This window comes from Entelurus aequoreus, linkage group LG11 (assembly GCF_033978785.1).
Source record: "Entelurus aequoreus isolate RoL-2023_Sb linkage group LG11, RoL_Eaeq_v1.1, whole genome shotgun sequence".
NCBI lineage: Eukaryota > Metazoa > Chordata > Actinopteri > Syngnathiformes > Syngnathidae > Entelurus > Entelurus aequoreus.
In genome coordinates, this window is record NC_084741.1 from 6,895,716 (window position 1) to 6,922,398 (window position 26,683).

General features: G+C 40.2%; 1 protein-coding gene across 2 annotated transcripts in view; it reads right to left on the reverse strand.

Annotated features, from left to right (window-relative positions):
- Positions 1-18,168, reverse strand: part of LOC133660548 (endoribonuclease ZC3H12A) — a 36,519-nt gene extending 18,351 nt beyond the window's left edge. The window contains exons 1-4 of one of the 2 annotated variants that reach the window (XM_062064094.1): positions 15,230-15,244; positions 15,006-15,084; positions 9,798-10,194; positions 9,509-9,639 (exon numbers count right to left, since the gene is read on the reverse strand). In XM_062064094.1, coding sequence (XP_061920078.1) covers positions 9,509-9,639; positions 9,798-10,135 — 469 coding nt within the window. In that variant the 5' untranslated portion in view covers positions 10,136-10,194; positions 15,006-15,084; positions 15,230-15,244. Of the gene's footprint in view, positions 1-9,508; positions 9,640-9,797; positions 10,195-15,005; positions 15,085-15,229; positions 15,245-18,096 lie in introns of those variants that run through there. The other variant, XM_062064093.1, reaches the window with a different exon arrangement.
- Positions 18,169-26,683: the final 8,515 nt, after the last annotated feature.

Genomic DNA, 26,683 nt, shown 5'->3' on the forward strand with positions numbered 1-26,683 from the left:
TATATATATATACATAGATATATATATATACATACATATATATATATATATTTACATACATATACACATTTACATGTGTATATTTGTATATATGTATATGTATATATATACATATGTATATATATACATATACCCATATATATATATATATATATATATATATATATATATATATATATATATATATATATATATATATATATATATATATATATATATATATATATATATATATATATATATATATATATATATATATATATTTGTAAGTTGGCAGAGTGAGAACATTTCAGGTACTTAAAAAATAACAAAAAGAATGTATAGTTTGGTATATAAAGTAAATCTGTACGCAAAGTAGTTTTAATAAAGATGCACACTGAATGTAAACTGTTTTAATTTAATCAGGACAGACATCTGTTCAAGAGTTGTTTTTATACTCATTCTATTTATATTTTAAGAAATGTTTTTATTTTATTTTGTGAATATTGTTCCCTTTTTTTCAGGGACTTGGCAAACCTACCTGCAACTGTGTAAAGGAAATAGTTATTTAATTATGGGCACTAAATAAAGAACAATTATGATTAGTGAAAAAAACCACAGAGTCGGTTGCTATTCCTGTTTGGACGGCACAAACAAAGCAGGGATAAAGTTGTCCATCCGTGTGTTAGTTACAAGGCCACTTCCTGGTTCATATGAGGACCGCAAACAAAGATGGGTGTTGCCCTTATGATTCTGGCAGGTGGAATTGTCAACATTTAAATCTTGCTTTATTTTCCACACTTGTCAGTCCACAAAAGTTTGAAATCATGTGGTGTTTTAGCAGAGATTCCCGACATTTGTATATATTAGTGTGCCGTTCGAGATCACTTAATTGATCCATACATTCCAAAAACTCGTCCTCCCATTTACTGTTTTATTATTGCACGTCTATTAATAACCTGGTTTTATTATAGTTGTATTGTATTATTGTCATCACAGTGAATAGCAACTCCACCAGGGGCGTCACTAGCTTTTAAGGACAGGGGGGGCTTAGCCCCCAGGAGATGCACAGGATGCGAGCCAACGTAGCGCACGAGCACAAAACTTCACAAACGGCTAACAAAGACTTAGAAATTAATCATTGTTATTATTATTATTATTTCAGTCGGTTTATTTTCAATGTGTGTTCAGTACAACAACAAACATGTGTTTGCACAGTGACATTTTGTTTACATCATCAATAACAAACAATGACTTGCATGATCCTTCAAGATACACTGAAACACAATGAAAGTCATGGCATTAGCTTCTAGGTTATTACTTCACAACATAGAGGCTAATGCCACCACTTTAGCTCACAATACAATAATTGTTTGTTTCCAAATATTTTGAAGTTGCACAGATTACATTTTGGGCACATATGTGACTAAAATGGTTGTAAATCCAAGCCCTGGAAATATTACTTAACTACTTGAATTAAAGTAATATCTGGATCGGGATAATTTGGCTTGTATATAATATATTTATATATACGTTTGTATATATTATGGCAAGCCGTTAAGGAAATTTATCATATATGGAAGTCTGAATAGAAATGAGAAACTTTTATATATACTGTAAATAAGAAAGACTTAGAGTCCGACTGTCTGCTGATCTGAAAAAGAGCCAAAGCTGTCAAAGAGCTGAGGGGCCATCTTCAAAGTGCAATGCTGAAACAAATAATGCAAACAATAAAATGTAACTTCCAGGGCTTGAGATTAACATAGTCCCGTCGTCCCGGGGACGGTAAAAAAAATGCATGGCTTCTAACCATTTTTTTCTTTTTCTTTTTATGTATTTATTAATTTTACATTTTATATTAAATGTCTTGGTTTTTCCACCCTCTGAAAATCCTATGAAATGTTTAACAAGCCATCCTATGATAATACAACAGCTATTAATGTAACTACAATAAAACAAATATATTTAATGATGTTTTTTTCATTATTTTAACAATAGGCTAATGTATATTACTTTATATAGATTCTACAAGAAACACAAAACTTTAAAACTAAATTATTTACAATTGCAGACACAAGGTTCTTGTTCTGCAGTGCCGTGTGCTAATGTGATTCGTACACCTGCAGGACCGCAAGCAAGGTCGCAGAGAAAATGCGGACTGGATTTTGAGTGATGTGGGCATTTTCTATATGAACAAGTCCAAGGACCGCAAGCAAGGTCGCAGAGAAAATGCGGACTGGATTTTGAGTGATGTGGGCATTTTCTATATGAACAAGTCCAAGGACCGCAAGAAAGGTCGCAGAGAAAATGCGGACTGGATTTTGAGTGATGTGGGCATTTTCTATATGAACAAGTCCAAGGACCGCAAGAGAGGTCGCAGAGAAAATGCGGACTGGATTTTGAGTGATGTGGGTATTTTCTATATGAACAAGTGGAATGGATTGGATACCGAAGCACTAAAGGGGCTCTCTACCTTACGCTATGAAGTGAGGAGAAACTGAGTGAATAATGACAGGTTATATGATTATTTATTTCAACACATATTCGGGCCACTTTATAATGAATATGTCGGCATGTATTTGTAAAAAAAAAAAAAAAAATTTAACACCAAATTATTTAGGGGGGCTTGAGCCCCCCTAAAATAGGCCTAACAACGCCAATGAACTCCACCCTTCAAGAAATAAAACCCAAATAAAGTTCCAAATGAGCGGCTTGTTCAGGATTTGTGTGCTATTACTTTTCTTAGTCCCGACATTTACTGTGCATAGGGAAAGAGCTTCACTTTTCCCACATTTTGTTATTTTACAGCCTTATTTCAAAATGGAATGAGTTCATTTTTGTCTTCCAATACCACATAATGACAATGTGAGAATTAAAAAAAAAAGTTTTTAAATTTGCCATTGTATCAAAACTAATAAACTAAAAACATCACATGTACATAAGTATTCACAGCCTTTGTCCAATACTTTGTTGATGCACCTTTGGTAGCAATTACAGCCTCAAGTCTTTTTGAATACGATGACGCAATCTTGGCACACCTATCTTTGGGCAGTTTCGCCCATTCCTCTCCGCAGCACCTCTCAATCTCCAGCAGGTTGGACGGGAAGCGTTAGTTTTCATCCTGGATGTCTCCGTACATTGCTACATTCATCTTTCCCTCTTTTCTAACTAGTTTCATAGTTCATGCACACCCCCACAGCATGATGCTGCCACCACCATGCTTCACCGTAGGGATGGCATTGTGGTTTCCTTCTAACATGACGCCTGGCATTCACACCAAAGAGTTCAATCTTTGTCTTATCAGACCAGAGGATTTTGTTTTGGCAAACTTTTAATTAAGAAACCGCTTCCGTCTCTTCCGCCACTCTACCAAACAGGCCTGATAGAGATCAATATCTGCAAAGATGGTTGCTTCCCATCCAACCTGATGGCGCGTGAGAGGGTGAAACTGCCCAAAGATAGGTGTGCAAAGCTTGTGGCACCGTATTCAAAAAGACTTGAGGCTGTAATTGTTGCCAAAGGTGCATCAGGCTATGAATACTTATTTTTTTTAATGGTTTTTATTTAAAAAAAAATGTGCAAATTAAAATAAAACACACTTTTTCACTTTGTCATTATGGGGTATTTTGTGTAGAATTTTGTATAAATTATTATTTTTTAATTCCATTTTGGAACAAGGCTATAACATAGCATATTAATGGTAAAAGTGAAGGGCTGTGAATACTCTCCGGATGCACTGTAACATTTAGAAAGCGTCAACTTTTTTTGCATATGAATAGAGATGTCCGATAATGGCTATTTTGCCGATATCCGATATTCCGATATTGTCCAACTCTTAATTACCGATTCCGATATCAACCGATACCGATATATACAGTGGTGGAATGAACACATTATTATGCCTCATTTTGTTGTGACGCCCCGCTGGATGCATTAAACAATGTAACAAGGTTTTCCAAAATAAACCAACTCAAGTTATGGAAAACAAATGCCAACATGGCACTGCCATATTTATTATTGAAGTCACAAAGTGCATTATTTTTTTTTAAACATGCCTCAAAACAGCAGCTTGGAAATTGGGACATGCTCTCCCTGAGAGAGCATGAGGAGGTTGAGGTGGGGGGGGGGGGGGGGGGGGGGGGGGTTAGGGGGGGGGTGTATATTGTAGCGTCCCGGAAGAGTTAGTGCTGCAAGGGGTTCTGGGTATTTGTCCTGTTGTGTTTATGTTGTGTTACGGTGCGGATGTTCTCCCCAAATGTGTTTGTCATTCTTGTTTGATAGATAGATAGATAGATAGATAGATAGATAGATAGATAGATAGATAGATAGTACTTTATCGATTCCTTCGGGAGAGTTCCCTCAGGAAAATTTAAATTCCAGCAGCGGTGTACAGAATTGTAAAAAGTAAATAATGGGGGTATAAATGGAGACAAAATAGAAAATATTACAATAGAATAAAAATGAAGAGCAACGATGAGAATACAAATATAACAGTAAAATAAGAATATAACAAGAGAAACTAGGCAGTAGTGACCGTGTTATGAAAACGTATTACACTGTTATTGTTTTGCATCCCCTGTCATCCTAGTACCCCAAGAAAGGAGTTGTACAGTCTAATGGCGCGTGGGACAAAGGAGTTTTTGAGTCTATTAGTCCTGCACTTGGGATGAAGCAGTCTAGCACTGAACAGGCTCCTCTGGCTACTGATAATGGTATGCAAAGGGTGACTGGCATCATCCAGGATGCTCACTAGTTTTTCCACAGTCCTCTTCTCTGCCACCGTCACCAGTGAGTCCAGTTTTAGTCCGATCGTAGAACCGGCCCGCCTGATCAGTTTCTCCAGTCTGGAGCTGCCCTTCTTAGATATGCTGCCCCCCCCGAGCACACTACCATGTAGTACAGAACACAGAACACGTTTGGTGTGGGTTCACAGCGTGGCGCATATTTGTAACAGTGTTAAAGTTGTTTACACGGCCACCCTCAGTGTGACCTGTATGGCTGTTGACCAAGTATGCGTGGCATTCACGTGTGTGTGTGTGAAAAGCCGTAGATATTACGTGACTGGGCCGGCACGCAAAGGCAGTGCCTTCAAGGTTTATTGGCGCTCTGTACTTCTCCCTACGTCCGTGTACACAGCGGCGGTTTAAAAAGTCACACATTTTACTTTTTGAAACCGATACCGATAATTTCCATTTTAAAGCATTTATCGGCCGATAATATCGGACTGCCGATATTATCGGACATCTCTACATATGAACATTTAAGCTCACAAACCTGCTGCAACAACCTCTCAGCACTTAAGGAAAATGGCCTATAATAGAATGCCAAGCCATGCCAATTATGACTGCTGGAAGATGAGTCTTCTTTAATTAGGGGGAGTAACTTCCCGCTGCAGCGTTCCCATTATTAAACATTTATTTACTTCTGCCCTGACTTTGACCTCCTTAGGTGATGATGCCTTCTCACCCTGCATTGTCGGCTCGCTGACGGAGTTAAGTGGGCGTGGATCCCTTCAAAAACAGCAGTTCATGTAAAGTGAGTCAATGAGAAGAAATTTGGTAGTCAATTTGTCAAACGCACAAGTCACGCACAAGTGCCATTGTGCCATTTGCAGGTGTTGCTCAGTGAACTTTTTAAAGTTGATAAATACTATATTTTGCACTAACATTTAAACGTTTCTTTTTTAAACGTTTGTTTATTTAATTGTTGACATGCACAGTCCATTTGAAGCTTTTCAGGTGGAATTCTTTCCCATTCTTGCTTGATGTACAGCTTAAGTTGTTCACAGTTTCCAAAAACAATTTGAAATGTGGACTCGTCAGACCACAGAACACTTTTCCACTCTGCATCAGTCCATCTTAGATGAGCTCGGGCCCAGCCAAGCCGGCAGCGTTTCTGGGTGTTGTTGATAAATGGCTTTCTCTTTGCATAGTAGAGTTTTAACTTGCACTTACAGATGTAGCGACCAACTGTAGTTACTGACAGTGGTTTTCTGAAGTGTTCCTGAGCCCATGTGGTGATATCCTTTACACACTGATGTCGCTTTTTGATGCAGTACCGCCTGAGGGATCGAAGTTCCGTTACATCATCGCTTACGTGCAGTGATTTCTCCAGATTCTCTGAACCCTTTGATGATATTACGGAGCGTAGATGGTGAAATCCCTCAATTCCTTGCAATAGCTGGTTGAGAAATGTTGTTCTTAAACTGTTCAACAATTTCCTCACGCATTTGTTGACAAAGTGGTGACCCTCGCCCCGTCCTTGTTTGTGAATGACTGAGCATTTCCCGGAAGCTGCTTTTATACCCAATCATGGCACCCACCTGTTCCCAATTAGCCTGTTCAGAAGTGAGAAGCCATCATTCATTCACACCTGGTGGTGGTAAGCTACTTTCATAGCCACAGCTGCCCTGGGGTAGACTGACGGAAGCGTGGCTGCCAGTTTGCGCCTACGGCCCCTCCGACCACCACCCATCATTCATTCACCAGTGTGAGCGGCACTGGGGGTAAAGTGTCCTGCCCAAGGACACAACGGCAGCGATTCGGATGTCAAGAGGCGGGGAGCGAACCTGCAACCCTCAGGCTCTACCCACTACGCCAATTAGCCTTTTCACCTGGCAGAGAAACTTAATTTTTTTTGCCAAATAATCAATAACTTAGAATTTAATGACAGCAACACATTGACCAATTGTTGAAGCTTTACTGGGTGTTGTTGATAAATGGCTTTCTCTTTGCATAGTAGAGTTTTAACCTGCACTTACAGATGTAGCGACAAACTGTAGTTACTGAGAGTGGTTTTCTGAAGTGTTTCGGAGCCCATGTGGTGATATCCTTTACACAATGATGTCGGTTTTTGATGCAGTACCGCCTGAGGGATCGAAGGTCCGTTATATCATTGCTTACGTGCAGTGATTTCTCCAGATTCTCGGAACCCTTTGACGATATTACGGAGCGTAGATGGTGAAATCCCTCAATTCCTTGCAATAGCTGGTTGAGAAATGTTGTTCTTAAACTGTTCGACAATTTCCTCACGCATTTGTTGACAAAGTGGTGACCCTCGCCCCGTCCTTGTTTGTGAATGACTGAGCATTTCCCGGAAGCTGCTTTTATACCCAATCATGGCACCCACCTGTTCCCAATTAGCCTGTTCAGAAGTGAGAAGCCATCATTCATTCACACCTGGTGGTGGTAAGCTACTTTCATAGCCACAGCTGCCCTGGGGTAGACTGACGGAAGCGTGGCTGCCAGTTTGCGCCTACGGCCCCTCCGACCACCACCCATCATTCATTCACCAGTGTGAGCGGCACTGGGGGTAAAGTGTCCTGCCCAAGGACACAACGGCAGCGATTCGGATGTCAAGAGGCGGGGAGCGAACCTGCAACCCTCAGGCTCTACCCACTATGCCAATTAGCCTTTTCACCTGACAGAGAAACTTAATTTTTTTTGCCAAATAATCATTAACTTAGAATTTAATGACAGCAACACATTGACCAATTGTTGAAGCTTTCCTGGGTGTTGTTGATAAATGGCTTTCTCTTTGCATAGTAGAGTTTTAACTTGCACTTACAGATGTAGCGACCAACTGTAGTTACTGACAGTGGTTTTCTGAAGCGTTGTAGGTGGGATGGATCGGTGTATTAGCGGCTAAGTACAATACTGTAATATCTGTGATATTTGCATTAGTGTACTGTGTCTTTAAGGGTTTGGGGAACGCGCATGCACGAGTGAGTTGGCGGAGAACTTGAGTGTGTGTGAGCGTGACTTTTGGCTAACAGCAGCTCGTGTATGTGTGTGCGTTACTTTTTGAACTACAACCAGTTACCGCTTTTTAATAAAGCGATTGAGCAGCGCTTCCTCGTCAGTGTGACTCCTTCTCCACTGCGGGGCATTACAATACTTACAGCAACACAACAAGGACTACTTACTACGCCTAGCCTATGCTTGCCGCCAAACCCACGGATGAAGTCCTTCGTCGTGCCGTTGATCGCTGGAATGCAGGTGAGCACGGCTGTTGATGGGTTTCTATCTTCATTTGAGAACGATGCTATCGCGTTAGCTCAGTAGCTAAGTGTGTCACCGATGTATTGTCTTGGAGATAAAAGTCACTTTAAATGTCCATTTCGCGTTCTCGACTCTCATTTTCAAGAGGATATAGTATCCCAGGTGGTTTAAAATACAAATCCGTGATTCACAATAGAAAAAGGAGAGAGTACATAGTTCTGTGAGGTCTGGTTGCTAAGTTAGCTTCAATGGCGTCGTTAGCACAGCATTGTTAACCTTCGCCAGCCTGGAAATCATTAACCGTGTGTTTACATGTCCACGGTTTAATAGTATTGTTGATTTTCTATCTATCCTTCCAGTCAGGGGTTTATTTATTTTGTTTCTATCTTCATTTGAGAACGATGCTATCACGTTAGCTCAGTAGCTAAGTGTGTCACCGATGTATTGTCTTGGAGATAAGTCACTTTAAATGTCCATTTCGCGTTCTCGACTCTCATTTTCAAGAGGATATAGTATCCGAGGTGGTTTAAAATACAAATCCGTGATTCACAATACAAAAAGGAGAGAGTACATAGCTCTGTGAGGTCTGGTTGCTAAGTTAGCTTCAATGGCGTCGTTAGCACAGCATTGTTAACCTTCGCCAGCCTGGAAATCATTAACCGTGTATTTACATGTCCACGGTTTAATAGTATTGTTGATTTTCTATCTATCCTTCCAGTCAGGGGTTTATTTCTTTTGTTTCTATCTTCATTTGAGAACGATGCTATCGCGCTAGCTCACGAGCTAAGTGTGTCGCCGATGTATTGTCGTGGAGATAAAAGGCACTGAATGTCCATTTCGCGTGCTCGACTTTCATTTTCAAGAGGATATAGTATCCCAGGTGGTTTAAAATACAAATCTGTGATCCACAATAGAAAAAGGAGAGTGTGGAATCCAATGAGCCAGCTTGTACCTAAGTTACGGTCAGAGCGAAAAAAGATACGTCCATCACTGCCTCTCAAGTCCTTCACTGTAACGTTCCTCATCTACGAATCTTTCATCCTCGCTCAAATTAATGGGGTCATCATCACTTTCTCGGTCCGAATCTCTCTCGCTCCATTGTAAACAACGGGGAATTGTGAGGAATACTAGCTCCTGTGACGTCACGCTACTTCCGCTACAGGCAAGGCTTTTTTTTTTATCAGCGAGCCAAAGTTGCGAACTTTATCGTGGATTTTCTCTACTAAATCCTTTCAGCAAAAATATGGCAATATCGCGAAATGATCAAGTATGACACATAGAATGGATCTGCTATTCCCGTTTAAATAAAAAAAAAATCATTTCAGTAGGCCTTTAAGTATCTTGTCTTCGCAGTCTATTCAATTGAATATAGGTTGAAAAGGGTTCGCAAATCATTGTATTCTGTTTTTTCTTACCATTTACACAACGTGCCAACTTGACTGGTTTTGGGTTTTGTATTATCTATTTATTTCTGTTCATTATTTCCCCCACATATAAAATCCTTATCTTTGTCAAATGTGGGACCTCACCAGTGACCGGAGCATCGTGTTCTCTGCGCCAAGATGGAACAAACACCTTGATGGCTGTGTGTCCTCTCGTCAGGAAGAAGTTGACAGCTAGTTGGATGCCTCGGCATGAGAACACGTCCCTGTCGCCATGACTGTTCACACACACAGACAAAAAGAAGAAGAGACAAGACGAGGAGGAGTTCTGAAAGTCAGATTGTCAACACCTCATGGAATGCTGAAATTTGCATGTAGTGGCCTCGCGGACGAGTGACTTTGAAGGTTGTACGTGCAAGCTGACACCGGTTCTTACCTCATGGCTACGTTGCTACCATCAATAACAACGGGCCTCAACTCAGAGTCTCCACCTGCCTTGCCAGGCGACATTCTGGGCGGTCCGAACCCCTGATCGGGAGCCAGCGAACCATCTCCCTGGTCTGCGCTCCTCTCCTCACCGCCGTTACTCGGTACGCCGCGGTTCCGAACCAGCTCCTCCAGCACCGAGTTGGTGTCCGTGCAGTCGTCCAGCTTGGAGAGCGCCGCCCTAAGATCCGCAGAGGAGTAACCCAACTTGCGGAAAAAGTCCACTCTGGACTGAAGATCCTCGCTCTCTGTTGTGGCCGAGCTCAGGCTGGGGGAGGTCAGATCCATTAGAGCGTTTGGGCTTCCTTCCGGAGTGCCGAAGACCGATTACATCAGTCATAGAAGGGCTGGAAAAGAAAACAATACATTAATACTGCTGGCCCCACTATGGACTGGACTCTCACTATTATGTTAGATCCACTATGGACTGGACTCTCACTATTATGTTAGATCCACTATGGACTGGACTCTCACTATTATGTTAGATCCACTATGGACTGGACTCTCACTATTATGTTAGATCCACTATGGACTGGACTCTCACTATTATGTTAGATCCACTATGGACTGGACTCTCACTATTATGTTAGATCCACTATGGACTGGACTCTCACTATTATGTTAGATCTACTATGGACTGGACTCTCACACTATTATGTTAGATCCACTATGGACTGGACTCCCACTATTATGTTAGATCCACTATGGACTGGACTCTCACTATTATGTTAGATCCACTATGGACTGGACTCTCACTATTATGTTAGATCCACTATGGACTGGACTCTCACACTATTATATTAGATCTACTATGGACTGGACTCTCACTATTATGTTAGATCCACTATGGACTGGACTCTCACTATTATTTTAGATCCACTATGGACTGGACTCTCACTATTATGTTAGATCCACTATGGACTGAACTCTCACTATTATGTTAGATCCACTATGAACTGGACTCTCACTATTATGTTAGATCCACTATGGACTGGACTCTCACACTATTATGTTAGATCCCCTATGGACTGGACTCTCACAATATTATGTTAGATCCACTATAGACTGGACTCTCACTATTATGTTAGATCCACTATGGACTGGACTCTCACTATTATGTTAGATCCACTATGGACCGGACTCTCACAATATTATGTTAGATCCACTATGGACTGGACTCTCACACTATTATGTTAGATCCACTAGGGACTGGACTCTCACTATTATGTTAGATCCACTATGGACTGGACTCTCACACTATTATGTTAGATCCACTATGGACTGGACTCTCACTATTATGTTAGATCCACTATGGACTGGACTCTCACTATTATGTTGGATCCACTATAGACTGGAATCTCACTATTATGTTAGATCCACTATGGACTGGACTCTCACTATTATGTTAGATCCACTATAGACTGGACTCTCACAATATTATGTTAGATCCACTATGGACTGGACTCTCACACTATTATGTTAGATCCACTAGGGACTGGACTCTCACTATTATGTTAGATCCACTATGGACTGGACTCTCACTATTATGTTAGATCCACTATGGACTGGACTCTCACTATTATGTTAGATCCACTATGGACTGGACTCTCACTATTATGTTAGATCCACTATGGACTGGACTCTCACACTATTATGTTAGATCCACTATGGACTGGACTCTCACTATTATGTTAGATCCACTATGGACTGGACTCTCACACTATTATGTTAGATCCACTATGGACTGGACTCTCACTATTATGTTAGATCCACTATAGACTGGACCCTCACATCCTTACATCTGCGGTCCCCTCCAAGGTTTCTCATTGTCCCATTGGGTTTGAGTTTTTCCTTGCCCTGATGTGGGATCTGAGCCGAGGATGTCGTCGTGGCTTGTACAGCCCTTTGAGACACTCGTGTTTTAGGGCTATATAAGTAAACATTGATTGATTGATCCATGTATTGACTCGAGTCCAGACATTTGTCTCAGTTTACCTGACACATGAAACGTGACAAATTGAGGGGGATTGACTATCCACTTTATCTTAAAATATGTTTTGTGGCAATTCCAGCTTTGACCACAGTGTCAGTTGCTTTTTTCGAGTGGCGCTTTCCAAATGATCAACCTACCCAGGAATAGGGCCATAAGAATGCCTTCCATACTGTAAGTAAATATCCTCAAAGTTGCATGATGATTATATCATTTATGGACAATTAGTAGCTAAGACATTTTGCTTGATGGCGCCATATTTTTCTACCAATCTTGCTTGGATTTAACACGCATGCGCCTGTCAGTGCCCTAAAGGTGTATACTTAATTTCGTAGAAAACCCGCAAAAATTGTACGAATATACAGTACAGGCCAAAAGTTTGGACACACCTTCTTCTCATTCAATGCATTTTCTTTATTTTCATGACTATTTACATTGTAGATTGTCACTGAAGGCAACGAAACTATGAATGTGGAGTTATGTACTTAACAAAAAAAAAGTGAAATAACTGAAAACATGTTTTGTATTGTAGTTCCTTCAAAATAGCCACCCTTTGCTCTGATTACTGCTTTGCACAATCCTGGCATTCTCTCCATGAGCTTCAAGCACACCTGTGAAGCAAAAACCATTTCAGGTGACTACCTCTTGTAGAACACCAAGAGAATGCCAAGAGTGTTGTTAAAAGGAAAGGCCATGTAACACAGTGGTGAAAATGCCCATGTGACAACTTTTTTTGCAATGTGTAAGTTAATGCTTATTTACGTTTCTCAGTTTGAACATGAACTATATTGTCTTTGCAGTCTTTTCAATTGAACTTAAGTTGAAAAGGATTTGCAAATCATTGAATTCTGGTTTTATTTACCATTTACACAACGTGCCAACTTCACTGCTTTTGGGTTTTGTAAGTTTTGAACTTCTTCTTGCTCCTTTTCATTCATGGTATACTTAAATGTGTGTTACAGGCAGGGATAAGTGTAAGAAGAGCATTTCTGTTGGGATCAGGCCTGGCCCTAACCAATCTGGCGCCCTAGGCAAGATTTTAGATGGCGCCACCCCCACATCAGCAGTGAAGTGTATATACTCACAAGAAACCGAATAGCTTTGTCTTTGACCTTTTTTTTTATTTAAAGAAAGCAAATTAACATATTATATGAGAATGTTATGTTATGATTATCTTTAACCGAATCACAGCAGTGCTCAAATTAAAAAACGGCATTCCCTCTCATGTGATATTGCTTAATTAACATTAATGATGTGCACTTTAACAACTAGGCTTACAACTATACCTAATATATAAAGGGGTGGAAAAGTGACTATTACCTGCAGGGCAAACATTAGCTAACCAGAAGGCAACAACAATGTAAACAAAAAACACCTGCTTAAAAGATCTAATACAAATGTCCCTGAGGAATGTAAGGTGGGAGTACTGTAATTACCTAGCGTTACATTATTATTTTCCATAACAATTTAGCCCCCTCCACAATATTAACCCGACGTTAAAACAGAACTAGCTATTTATTGATTAGCAATTGCCGAATCATGTAGCATTAGCTTAATGCTAAAAAGCCAGGTTACTATCACATTCTGTAACAGACAAATAATTTCATGTAGGCTAACGTTACCTACCTGCTACCTCTGTCTTTTTCTCGTTTCTCCTCCTCTTTTCTCTTTTTTCTTCCCTGGGCACCTGACAGTTTTGGCCGTTTTGACATCTGGTCTTGATTTTTTGATGTGGTGACGTCCAAAAAGAGTCATGATACGGGAAGGGGGGGGGGGGGGGTGCGTAATGTTGTAACAAATAATATTTCTATTTAATAGGCTTTACTTTGCATTTTAATTAACGTGGGATTATTTTTTGTATTTAGAAATAATAGTACCAACTTTAATTTATTTATTTATTTTTTCTCCAACATTTGTGGCACTGGCGTGGCGCCCCCTGATGGACGGCGCCCTTAGCATTTGCCTATGCGGCCTATGCCACGGGCCGGCCCTGGTTGGGATGCTGCAAGACTTTACATGTAAAATATCATCGCCAAACGCTTGTTGCAAATGACCGCGACTGCATTCATTTAGCGCCGAGATGAAGCGCCGATAGCGTCTTCTTTTTTCGGTCTGGTTACTGCCGCATACGCTGGCTCAGTTCCAGTAACCCACCCTTAATATTGCTAGTATTTAAAACTTTAAAGTCATCTGTTTAAGGTACACTTTAGTTAAAGATAAACTTTACTTGGTTAATTACGAGTTAACTACAGACTAGGGTTGTCCCGATACCAATATTTTGGTACCGGGTACCAAAATATATTTCGATACTTTCCTAAGGGGACCACAAAAAAATGGCATTATTGGCTTTATTTTAACAAAAAAATCTTAGGGTACATTAGACATGTTTATTATTGCAATAAAAGAACAATTTAGTCCTTAAATAAAATAGTGAACATACGAGACAACTTGTCTTTTATTAGTAAGTAAACAAACAAAGGCTCCTAATTAGTCTGCTGACGTATGCAGTAACATATTGTATCATTTATCATTCTATTATTTTGTCAAAATTATAAAGGACAAGCTGTAAAAATTGATTATTTATCCACTTGTTCATTTACTGTTAATATCTGGTTATTTTCTGTTTTAACATGTTCTATCTACACTTCTGTTAAAATGTAATAATCACTTATTCTTCTGTTGTTTGGATACTTTACATTAGTTTTGGATGATACCACAAATTCAGGTATCGATGCGATACCAAGTAGTTACAGGATGATACATTGGTCATATTCAATGTCCTTATGTGTCCAGGGACGTATTTCCTGAGTTTATAATATGAATTTTTTTAAAAAAAGGAAAAAAGATCGATGTAATCATAGTAGTATCGACTAGATACGCTATTGTAATTGATGACTACTAATGTAATGAAGCATGTTTAGCTAATCCTCATCCTGCAGGGATTTGTAAGAAACGTACTTTATTATTACTTTATTATTAGTGATTTAGAAGAAGCTAAAACACTGCTGACTTCAGAAGGATGTTCGCCGCTAGCTAGCTAGCCAGGTCTTAAAGCACCTCTTCCTGAGGGTGTTTCAGTGTTATAACTTCGCCTTTATCGTCAGTTTATAGGCCAAAATGCGTCCTTTCTCCCTTTTCTGTCCACGCACTGTGTCTGCTTGTAAGTACCCCGTGATCGTGCGCTGCCGAACATGCTCCGCTGCTCGTAAAAGCAGCAATGTCACGACGTGACGGCGCCCCGTCATGCCTGTTAAAAAAATAAATACAATTGCGAAACGGTACTTTTCAAACAGAGTATAGTACCTGTTACAATAATTGTTTCTAAGTTATCACAAAAACTTTGTGTTACATTGTGTGCCGGGTGAGATGCAAAAGCTGTCTTTGAAACCTACCAAGAAGAAGGCTCGTAAAACTCCACTGTGGAAGGGGGGAAGCAACATGAAGGGTTTTCTGTTTTCTTTTATGTATGGTAATCAACAGAAAGATATTGTTCTAGCCCAAAGACTTCAAAGCGGAGAGAAGGCAGGATCTGCCCAATTTCCAGACGACCTCTTTTTGAACCTCCTTTATCAACTGTTTTACGAACCTCTTTTTGAACTCGTTTACGACCTTTTCTGTGAAGTGTTTACGACTAGGGATGTCCGATAATGGCTTTTTTGCCGATATCCAATATTGTCCAACTCTTAATTACCGATACCGATATCAACCGATACCGATATATACAGTTCTTGGAATTAACACATTATTATGCCTAATTTGGACAACCAAGTATGGTGAAGATAAGGTCCTTTTTAAAAAAAATAAAAAAATAAAATAAGACATTTTCTTGAATACAAAAGAAAGTAAAACAATATAAAAACAGCTACATAGAAACTAGTAATGAATGAAAATGAGTAAAATTAACTGTTAAAGGTTAGTACTATTAGTGGAGCAGCAGCACGCACAATCATGTGTGCTTACGGACTGTATCCCTTGCAGACTGTATTGATATATATTGATATATAATGTAGGAACCAGAATATTAATAACAGAAAAAAAACAACCCTTTTGTGTGAATGAGTGTATATGGGGGAGGGAGGGAGGTTTTTTGGGTTGGTGCACTAATTGTAAGTGTACCTTGTGTTTTTTATGTTGATTTAATAAAAAAAAAAAAAAAAAAAAAAAAATCTGATACCGATAATAAAAAAAACGATACCGATAATTTCCGATATTACATTTTAAAGCATTTATCGGCCGATAATATCGGCCTGCCGATATTATCGGACATCTCTATTTATGACCTTTTCTTTTGAACTGTTCTGTAACCAAAGGCAACGCTGTTTACGACCCACGTCCCTTCTGGAAGCAGCTGTGGTCATGTGGTCAGAGAAAGTCTAATAAAGGAGGAGTTGTACAATCTTTCGCCAGAGCGTGCTGGAGATTGCACAAGAGTTCAGTGTCCCGGCGTCTCTCCTCAATTGAGTCCAAATTGAATTCTGTCTCTGTTTGATTATTTGCTTCTTGTCTTGTTTAATAAATGTCATCGGTGTTTGAACCTGACAGTACCTTTTTTTATTCATTTGTACCGCGATACTATACTAGTACCGGTATACCGTACAACCCTACTATAGACAAAGACTCACTTTGTTCCCTTGTGAACGGCATGATTTTAAAGGGAAAGGTGAAGGAATGAGGGCGAAAAAATGAATCAGGACTCTGTAAACCAGGGGTAACCAACGCGGTGCCCGCGGGCACCAGGTAGCCCGTAAGGACCAGATGAGTAGCCCGCTGGCCTGTTCTAAAAATAGCTCAAATAGCAGCACTTACCAGTGAGCTGCCTCTATTTTTAAATTGTATTTATTTACTAGCAAGCTGGTCTCGCTTTGCCCGACATTTTTAATTCTAAGAGAGACAAAACTCAAATAGAATTTGAAAATCCAAGAAAATATTTTAAAGACTTGGTCTTTACTTGTTTAAATAAATTCATTATTTTTTTTACTTTGCTTCTTATAACTTTCAGAAAGACAATTTTAGAGAAAAAATACAACCTTAAAAATTATTTTAGGGTTTTTAAACACATATACCTTTTTACCTTTTAAATTCCTTCCTCTTCTTTCCTGACAATTTAAATCAATGTTCAAGTAATTTTTATTTTTTATTTTAAAGAATAATAAATACATTTTAATTTAATTCTTCAATTTAGCTTCTGTTTTTTCGACGAAGAATATTTGTGAAATATTTCTTCAAACTTATTATGATTAAAATTCAAAAAAATTATTCTGGCAAATCTAGAAAAATCTGTAGAATAGAATTTAAATCTTATTTCAAAGTCTTTTGAATTTCTTTTCAAATTTTTGTTCTGGAAAATCTAGAAGAAATAATGATTTGTCTTTGTTAGAAATATAGCTTCGTCCAATTTGTTATATATTCTAACAAAGTGTAGATTGGATTTTAACCTATTTAAAACATGTCATCAAAATTCTAAAATTAATCTTAATCAGGAAAAATTACTAATGATGTTCCATAAATTATTTTTTTAAATTTTTTCAAAAAGATTCAAATTAGCTAGTTTTTCCCTTCTTTTTTTCGGTTGAATTTTGAATTTTAAAGAGTCGAAATTGAAGATTAACTATGTTTCAAAATTTAATTGTCATTTTTTTTCGTGTTTTCTCCTCTTTTAAACCGTTCAATTAAGTGTCAATATCATTAATTATCAATAATAACATAGAGTTAAAGGTAAATTGAGCAAATTGGCTATTTCTGGCAATTTATTTAAGTGTGTATCAAACTGGTAGCCCTTCGCATTAATCAGTACCCAAGAAGTAGCTCTTGCTTTCAAAAAGGTTGGTGACCCCTGCTGTAAACAATGCAAATAAATAAGACAATAATTCCAATGGATGTATTCACTGAACAATTGTTGTTTCCTGAGCGTGAGGCAGACAACCACTTAAGCCACAACCACAATCACAACAATATATCTCAATGAGAATGTCAATCAAAAGTCTGCAGTATTGTGTGCTTATGGCATGTTTGGCAACCGTGTGGCAACACACACTACTCATGTTACCAACACACTCTACTCATGTTACCAAAGTGCACACGGGTGCAAACTAGTTCATCGGGCGCTCTTTGCATGCTTTGTTTGCTTCAAAATAACAACAGGAGGAACAACTTTTTGCACACTAAGCCTGCAAACTATGTGATAAGAGCTTTAAAATGCACATAAAAGTTACAGCTGGGGGCTTTTCATTCATTGAAAATGGAAGAAAGGCAAACCTACCGTCTTGATTTTGCTACCTCTTGTTCCTGGTGCGTCTGGACCGTGTCAAAGTACAGTGAAGTTGCAGTGAGCAGCACCTTCTTCCTCCTCCTCTCACTCCCCTCCCTGGGCAAAATTTGCATAATGTGACTGTGTGAAACATTTTTTTTTTGCATAATGTGAGTGTGTGAAAAAAATGTGTGTGAAAAAACAGACAAGGTGTTCCTCTTGGGTGATACTTGGAACCACACAGAAAACATTTTAAAGCAATTTTGGACTCATTTGACTGCTGCACATCAAAGGTGTATTTTGGACGTACTGTACTCATGGGTGTCTTATATGCTCCCATTAGACACCTCATTAGGTACACCTGCACACTTGAATGCCATTGTATTCAAGGGTAAGAGAGCTCAGTTTTAATTGAGAGGCGTTCATATAACACTAAGTTTGTTATTGTGGAAGTTTTTTCCCCCCACTATTTTACCCTCTCATGTAGCCAACAAGGCAGAAGTGGGCAAATATTTTAACCCGGGGGCCACATTGACATCAGCAAGTATTAGCGACAATACTCCAGCACAGACTGGATGGCAAGGCAGGTTTAAATAGCAGCTGGCTGATTGACACCAGGTGTGGCCAGGTGCCAATCAGCCACAGCTGAGGGAAAACAGCACTCAGGGAGAAAAGCAGGAAACAACCAAAATTAACAGCGCTGACAGAAGCAAGGACAAACACAGAGGAAAAACTAAAACATTACCGCCATAACCACAACACCAGGGGGTGCTCCACTAACCACGTTAAACCCAGATTCCGAACTAACAAAGGTCTTAACTCATTCTCTTTCTATGCCACATCAATGTGGAATGCGCTCCCAACAGGTGTAAAAGAAAGGGCATCTCTATCCTCCTTCAAAACCGCAATAAAAGTTCACCTCCAGGCAGCTACAACCCTAAACTAACACCCTCCCCGGATTGCTAATAATCAAATGTAAACAATCAAATGCAGATACTTTTTCTTTTTCTTATGCCTTCTGATATGTCCACTACTTGATGTCCATACCCCCCCCCCCCTGCACCCCCCCACCCTCCACACCCCTGATTGTAAATAATGTAAATAATTCAATGTGATTATCTTGTGTGATGACTGTATTATGATGATAGTATATATGATAGTATATATCTGTATCATGAATCAATTTAAGTGGACCCCGACTTAAACAAGTTGAAAAACTTATTCGGGTGTTACCATTTAGTGGTAAATTGTACCATTTAGTGGTAAATTGTACGGAATATGTACTTCACTGTGCAACCTACTAATAAAAGTCTCAATCAATCAAAACCAAACTGTCAGTGACAAACCTGACAATCCCACTGGGTTGTGAGTTTTTCCTTGCCCTTATGTGGGCTCTGAACCGAGGATGTCATTGTGGCTTGTGCAGCCCTTTGAGACACTTGTGATTTAGGGCTATATAAATAAACATTGATTGATTGATAAAGGCTTGCATGATGTCCACCAAAAAACACACAAAAGTAATGTTGTGGTGTAATGCTGCATAACGACCACTAGATGTCAGACTTGCACCAACATGAACGACATGGGATCCCAAATACCCAAGCAGCACATTGCATGTATGTAAAGCATCCTTGGTATACATCAGTTGAGCTGGGGTCACACTTTGTGAAGCTGTTTATTAGCACATGGAACACTTTGGAGGAAGTAATGGGCTCCACCTGACGCTGCACCTCCCGGTCTCAGGTGTGTGCATGCCTGCCATTACTGCAGGGCAATGAGCTGCAGCCAGCCGGTATGACTTGTGGCCTACCAACTCAAAACACACCCTGATGTCATAGTGACTTTCCAAAGCGCGCTACGAGCAAAATCCATTGCATCAGGCTTGGCATGGACGGAGCACAATGTAAGCCGCATTTAGCGGCAAGAGTATTGTTTGGTCACTTGAGTCGCTGCTTGGAATGCAGACGGCCATTGTCCTGGAAATGCAAATGGAGAATCTCGCAGAGAATCTGGATGAGATTTGAGCCTTTTCGGAGAGAACGCACAGATTTCCTTGACACCCTTGGGTGGGTGTCGTATCTTTTGTCCTCCAGGCAGGTGTACTTTGGCAAGGCTGGTTAAAGCCCAGACAGTTGATCAAACATTCATCCCGGCTCACTGAGAACTTTTGGATGTGCTTGGTGGCTTCCGCCCTTTTTTCTCCCTTTCATGCACTGCCCGGGTCAGCTGTCTGTCACCAGCATTAATTCCTGTATTATTCCGTTTTAGAAAAAAAGGCCGGCCCTTTTTTTCTTTAACTGCAGCAATCCATCTTAACGCCAGAGGTTGTCAGAGTGATTCCAATTTAGCCGCGGTCGGGATCCGAACAGGAAATCAAGCGGCGCCGGTCCACCCCCTTTGTGCAGCCAAACTGTCAGCGACAAGAGCTCTCACACGGACACATATCCCCCGCACATTCATCTTGTTCCGTTATTGCTTCAGACTACTTGTCCTACATAGATGAGCGAGCAAAGACCCGCCGGCGTTCCGAGTGAGCGGACAGGACGGCAGGAATTAAAAGAGGTGGCTGACGTTGATCGAAGGGGTTTGAGTCAAAGGGGTGAATTAAATTTGCTTTGATTAGCGATGAAAAGGGTTGTTGTGTGTGTTGTTATTAATGAAATATCATTTCTTGCCTGTGACAGGTCGTTATAATTGGTCATGTAGTCCTCAAGTTCCATGTCAGGTCATTTAGTCTTTGTTCCTAACCTTGGTTCTTTGCTATCTACTTGGTTTTTGCCCTCATGTTTTCTACCCCATTGTGTTTAGAGCCTTAGTTTCTGGTCGTACTCTTAGGTCTAAATGTACTTTGTTCCTAATCCCTTTTTCTGTTTCTTAAGTGTTTGGCCTTGTGTTCTATTGGTTCTATTGGTTCTACCTACTCAGTGGCCTAGTGGTTAGAGCGTCCGCCCTGGGATTGGTAGGTTGTGAGTTCAGGTTAAGAGTCATTTAGTCTTTGTTCCTAACCTTGAGATCGGTAGGTTGTGAGTTCAGGTTAAGAGTCATTTAGTCTTTGTTCCTAACCTTGGTTCTTTGCTATCTACTTGGTTTTTTGCCCTCATGTTTTCTACCCGCCATTGTGTTCTACCCCATTGTGTTTAGAGCCTTAGTTTCTGGTCGTACTCTTAGGTCTAAATGTACTTTGTTCCTAATCCCTTTTTCTGTTTCTTAAGTGTTTGGCCTTGTGTTCTATTGGTTCTACCTACTCAGTGGCCTAGTGGTTAGAGCGTCTGCCCTGAGATTGGTAGGTTGTGAGTTCAGGTTAAGAGTCATTTAGTCTTTGTTCCTAACCTTGGTTCTTTGCTATCTACTTGGTTTTTGCCCCCATGTTTTCTACCCGTCATTGTGTTCTACCCCATTGTGTTTAGAGCCTTAGTTTCTGGTCGTACTCTTAGGTCTAAATGTACTTTGTTCCTAATCCCTGTTTCTGTTTCTCAAGTTTTTGGCCTTGTGTTCTATTGGTTCTACCTACTCAGTGGCCTAGTGGTTAGAGCGTCTGCCCTGAGATCGGTAGGTTGTGAGTTCAGGTTAAGAGTAATTTAGTCTATGTTCCTAACCTTGGTTCTTTGCTATCTACTTGGTTTTTGCCCTCAAGTTTTCTACCCGCCATTGTGTTCTACCCCATTGTGTTTAGATCCTTAGTTTCTGGTCATACTCTTAGGTCTAAATGTACTTTGTTCCTAATCCCTGTTTCTGTTTCTAAATTTTTTGGCCTTGTGTTCTATTGGTTCTATTGGTTCTATTGGTAGTACCTACTCAGTGGTCTAGTGGTTAGAGCAGTGGTTCTTAACCTGGGTTCGATCAAACCCTAGGGGTTCGGTGAGTCGGCCTCAGGGGTTCAGCTGAGGTCAAAACACACCCGACTCATCGTGTAAATAAAAATGTCTCCCCATCGGCGTATTACGGATACGGCAACAGCAGAAGTCACACTGATTTGCAGGTGTGTAATTTGTTGTGAGTTTATGCACTGTGTTGGTTTTGTTCTTTAAACAAGGTAATGTTCATGCACGGTTAATTTTGTGCACCAGTAAAAAAACATGGTAACACTTTAGTATGGGGAACCTATTCACCATTAATTAGTTGCTTATTAACATGCAAATTAGTAACATATTGGCTCTTAACTAGTCATTATTAAGTACTTATTAATGCCTTATTCGGCAAGGTTAATTCCCTCTAACCCTGGCCCTAACCCTCTAACCCTAACCCTAACCAAATAACTCTAAATTAAGTCTTTGTTACTTAGAATATGTTCCCCTAGTGTCCAAAAAACTCTAAATTAAGTCTTTGTTACTTAGAATATGTTCCCCATACTAAAGTGTTACCAAAAACATATAACTTTGTATTGAATTTTAAATTTTTAAATTTTTAAATTTTTCACTAAAGAAGGGTTCGGTGAATGCGCATATGAAAGTGGTGGGGTTCGGTACCTCCAACAAGGTTAAGAACCACTGGGTTAGAGTGTACGCCCTAAGATAGGATTGGATGGATAGGATAGGTCTTTATTGTCATTGCACAAGTAGAACTAAACTTTGTTTTCAGCACAAACCCGTTCAAGATTAGACAAACAATCAGTGTACAGGGTTACAGAACAGGAACGCTGGTGGGTCGCCACAAGGCGCCCCATAAAAGATGGGGAAAAAGGTAAAACGCTGGGGAAAGATGAGTAAAAAATACAATCTAAACTGGGCTCCTAAGGGGGCCTAGTCTGTAGTGGGAAAAAACCTCCATAGCAAAACACATAAACATATTACAACATACATCTCGAGACATCTAGCAACAGAGGGAAGGGAGTGCGGGGTCATGGTGGTAGGCCGCAGCTCTCAGGCACTGACCATCCTTTCATCACCCCTATGGGATTTGCGTCCCCTATGGTAGGTATGTGTGTGGCGTATATTTTTGTGGATGCATGTTTGTGTGTAAGCCTGCAGTGTGTCTCTGTTCCTCGGCCTTGATGTCGTGCAGTCGCTAGTCCAAAGTCAACAACAACAGGTGTGTGTCCATGAGAGACAAGAAGGGAGTTTGTTGTGTCTTCGCTGCACTGTCCTTCAGGAGAGTCTCGAAGCCAGGGAAACAATCCAAGTTAGAAGTCATACCAAAGACTATAAAAATGGGACCCATTCCCTCCCTGCTTGGCACTCAGCATCAAGGGTTGGAATTGGGGCTTGAATCACCAAAAATGATTCCTGGGCGCTGCTGCCCACTGATCCCCTCACCTCCTAGGGCAGGGGTGGGCAATTAATTTTTACCGGGGGCCGCATGAGCAACCCGAGCACTGCTGGAGGGCCACATCGACAATATTTCAATTAAATTTTGCTCAATATTATTTTTGATATATACCGTAAGATAAATAATAATAATAATAATAATAATAATAATACTTTCATTTAACCTAACTTAACTTTATACCAAAAGCACTGCTTTGGAAATAATTTGTACCCCTTTCAGAGATCACATTTAGTTCCCCTTAAACATCCTCATGTTGCACAATGAAATGTAAGCATAGGATGAAGTGTGCATTCCTGTAACTTTCTCTAGTAACAGCATTCCATGATTAACATCAATAAATTAACATTAATAATAAATGACAGTAAAATAAGCACACGTATGACTGAGGAGTCATAGTGTAACTTTGTGTGGTATTTGAGTTGTCTGACTTTTTGTGTGGCCATAAACGCACCAGTGGCTTAGTGGTATGCGTGTTGGTGACAGATGACAAGTTGGTTTTGGCCTGGTTTGTACGGCAGAAAATGACTTGTTTTTCGAGATGGAAGTGTTTTACTCATGTTTTTGGTGTGGTTATGGCCGAATATAAACAGTTTTGCTCAATAAAGTGATCGATATAATTCCTGTCCTCGAAGCATCTCGATAGACGTTACAATAATTGAACGGTGTTTAATTGAACGGTGTTGACGAACACCGTTAGGGCCGCTTGTTGTCACTGTCACTCAGAGTGTCATTGCAAAATTACACAGAATAAATGTGTTTATTTTGTTTAGAATTCAGATGGGATTTGATTTGGTGCGCGGCATATATTTGCTGTGCGCAGAGGACGCTTGAGCAGTGCGCAATTGCGCAGGCGCGCACCTTAGAGGGAACGTTGCTTGGCAGTCCATGTCTTGTTGAAAACACGCCATTCGTCATCAACTTTTCTCTTTTTAGCGTCTCGGGTGTAACACACCTGGTGTGTGTGTGACAATCATTGGTACTTTTTTGTCTCTCATCTGTACCATGACTTGGTTTTTAATGACTTCCATATTCTTGTCCTTATTGTTCCGACATGTTAACTGACTGCTTTTAGGATTTGGCTCTTAAGCTTCCTGCTTGCTTTGTGTTCAGACCACTTGTCACTCACATTAGTGATTAGTCTTTAGTAGGCAAGTATGGTATACCGGTACTAGTATAGTATCGCGGTACTAGTGAATCAAAAATGGCACTATACTCTGTTTGAAAAGTACCGGTTCGCCATATTTTATTTTATTTTTTTACAGGCATGACGGCGTGTCATCGTCATGTCGTGACATTGCTGGTTTTACGAGCAGAGGAGCATGTTTGGCAGCGCACATAACGGAGTACTTACAAGTACACACAGTGTGTCGACATAAAAGGGAAGACGGACACATTTTGGCCTAAAAACTGACGAAAAAGGTGAAGCTACAAGACTGAAATGCCCTCAGGAAAAGGTGCTTTAAGACATGGCTAGCTAGTTAGCGGCTAACTTGCTTCTTCTAAATCACTAATCCTCACCTCCGTGGCGACAAATAAAGTACGTTTCTTACAAGTATCATCCCTGCAGGACGAGGAATGGCTAAACATGCTTCACTACACACCGTAGGAGGATACAATTGCTCACCGGCGTCCTGATGTAAACAAATGACATGGGTGGATCTACACCTGACATCCACTGTAATGATACCAAGTACAAGAGCGTCTCTTGTCGATACTACTATCAATAAATCAATCAATCAATGTTTACTTATATAGCCCTAAATCACGAGTGTCTCAAAGGGCTGCACGAGCCACAACGACATCCTCGGCTCAGATCCCACATCAGGGCAAGGAAAAACTCAACCCAATGGGACAGGGAGAAATCTTGGAGGGGACCGCAGATGTGGGGCACCCAATGGACGTCGAGTGGATCTAGCATAATATTGTGAGAGTCCAGTCCATAGTGGATCTAACATAATAGTGAGAGTCCAGTCCATAGTCCACTATGATTAAATCGATATTTTTTTATCGTCACAATAGTAAAAAAGCAATTCATATTATGTTTATAAACTCAGGAAATACGTCCCTGGACACATGAGAACTTAAATTATGACCAATGTAAGACCCTGTAACTACTTGGTATCGGATCGATACCTACATTTGTGGCATCATCCAAAACTATCGAGACAACCCTAGTCTTTAGATACGTATTCTTTGTTGTGCTTGCTGGTATATCTGCATTGTTAAAGAAATGTATTTTCTTGCCTGGTCTTGTGTGATACCCAACCGTGTCATGTCTTTGTAATTGGTCATGTAGTCCTCCAGTTCCATGTCAGATCAATTGGGTACTAACTTTTGGTCTTAACTACTTACCCTTTGTTTTTGCCCTCAACTTTTGTCCCACCCACCTGTGTCTCGTCCTTGGGTTTAGAGCCTTAGCTTCTGGTCCAACCCTTAGTTTGTACTTTGTACTAATCACTGTTCCTGTTTCTTAGGTTTATGGACTATATATACCCTTGTGTTCTGTTGTCCCTCAGATTTTAATGACTTTCATTTTCTGTCACATGACCACTGACCACTTGTCGTTCACATCTGGGATTAGTCTGAATCTTTATATCCTTATTCTTTATTGTACTCGTTGGTCCCAATCCCTCCCTGTTAACTACCTACTTGGATTTTGCCCTTAGGTTTTCCACCCGTCTTTGTATTTTACCCACCTGTGTCTTGTCTTTTTGTTTGGAGCCATTGTTTCTCGTGTCACTCTTAAGTTTACCTATGCTTGTTTTTTTTTAATTCTGTTCCTGCTTCTCAAATTTGTGGCCCATACCTGTCTTCTATGACCTCTCCCCTGTGCCATGACTCAGGTTTTAATGACTTTCATTGTCTGTTGCAGCTTATTGTCTGATTTTTACGACCTGTTTACTGAAAGCTCTTAGGTTTTTACACTTTTGCTTCCTCGTGTTTTACCCATCTGTCTTTGTTCTATTGTCTCTCATCTGTACCATGAGTTGGTTTTTAATGACTTGCATATTCTTGTCCTTATTGTTCCGACATGTTAACTGACTGCTTTTGAGATTTGGCCCTTAGGCTTCCTGCCCGCTTTGTGTTCAGACCACTTGTCACTCACATTAGTGATTAGTCCTTAGATACGTATTCTTTGTTGTGCTTGCTGGTATATCTGCATTGGTAATGAAATGTCTGTTCTTGCCTGGTCTTGTGCGATATATGTGGCCTCTCACCTGTGCCGTGACTCAGGTTTTAATGACTTTCATTGTCAGTTACAGCTTATTGCAGGGCCGCCCCGTGGCATAGGCCGTATAGGCAAATGCTAAGGGCGCCGTCCATCAGGGGGCGC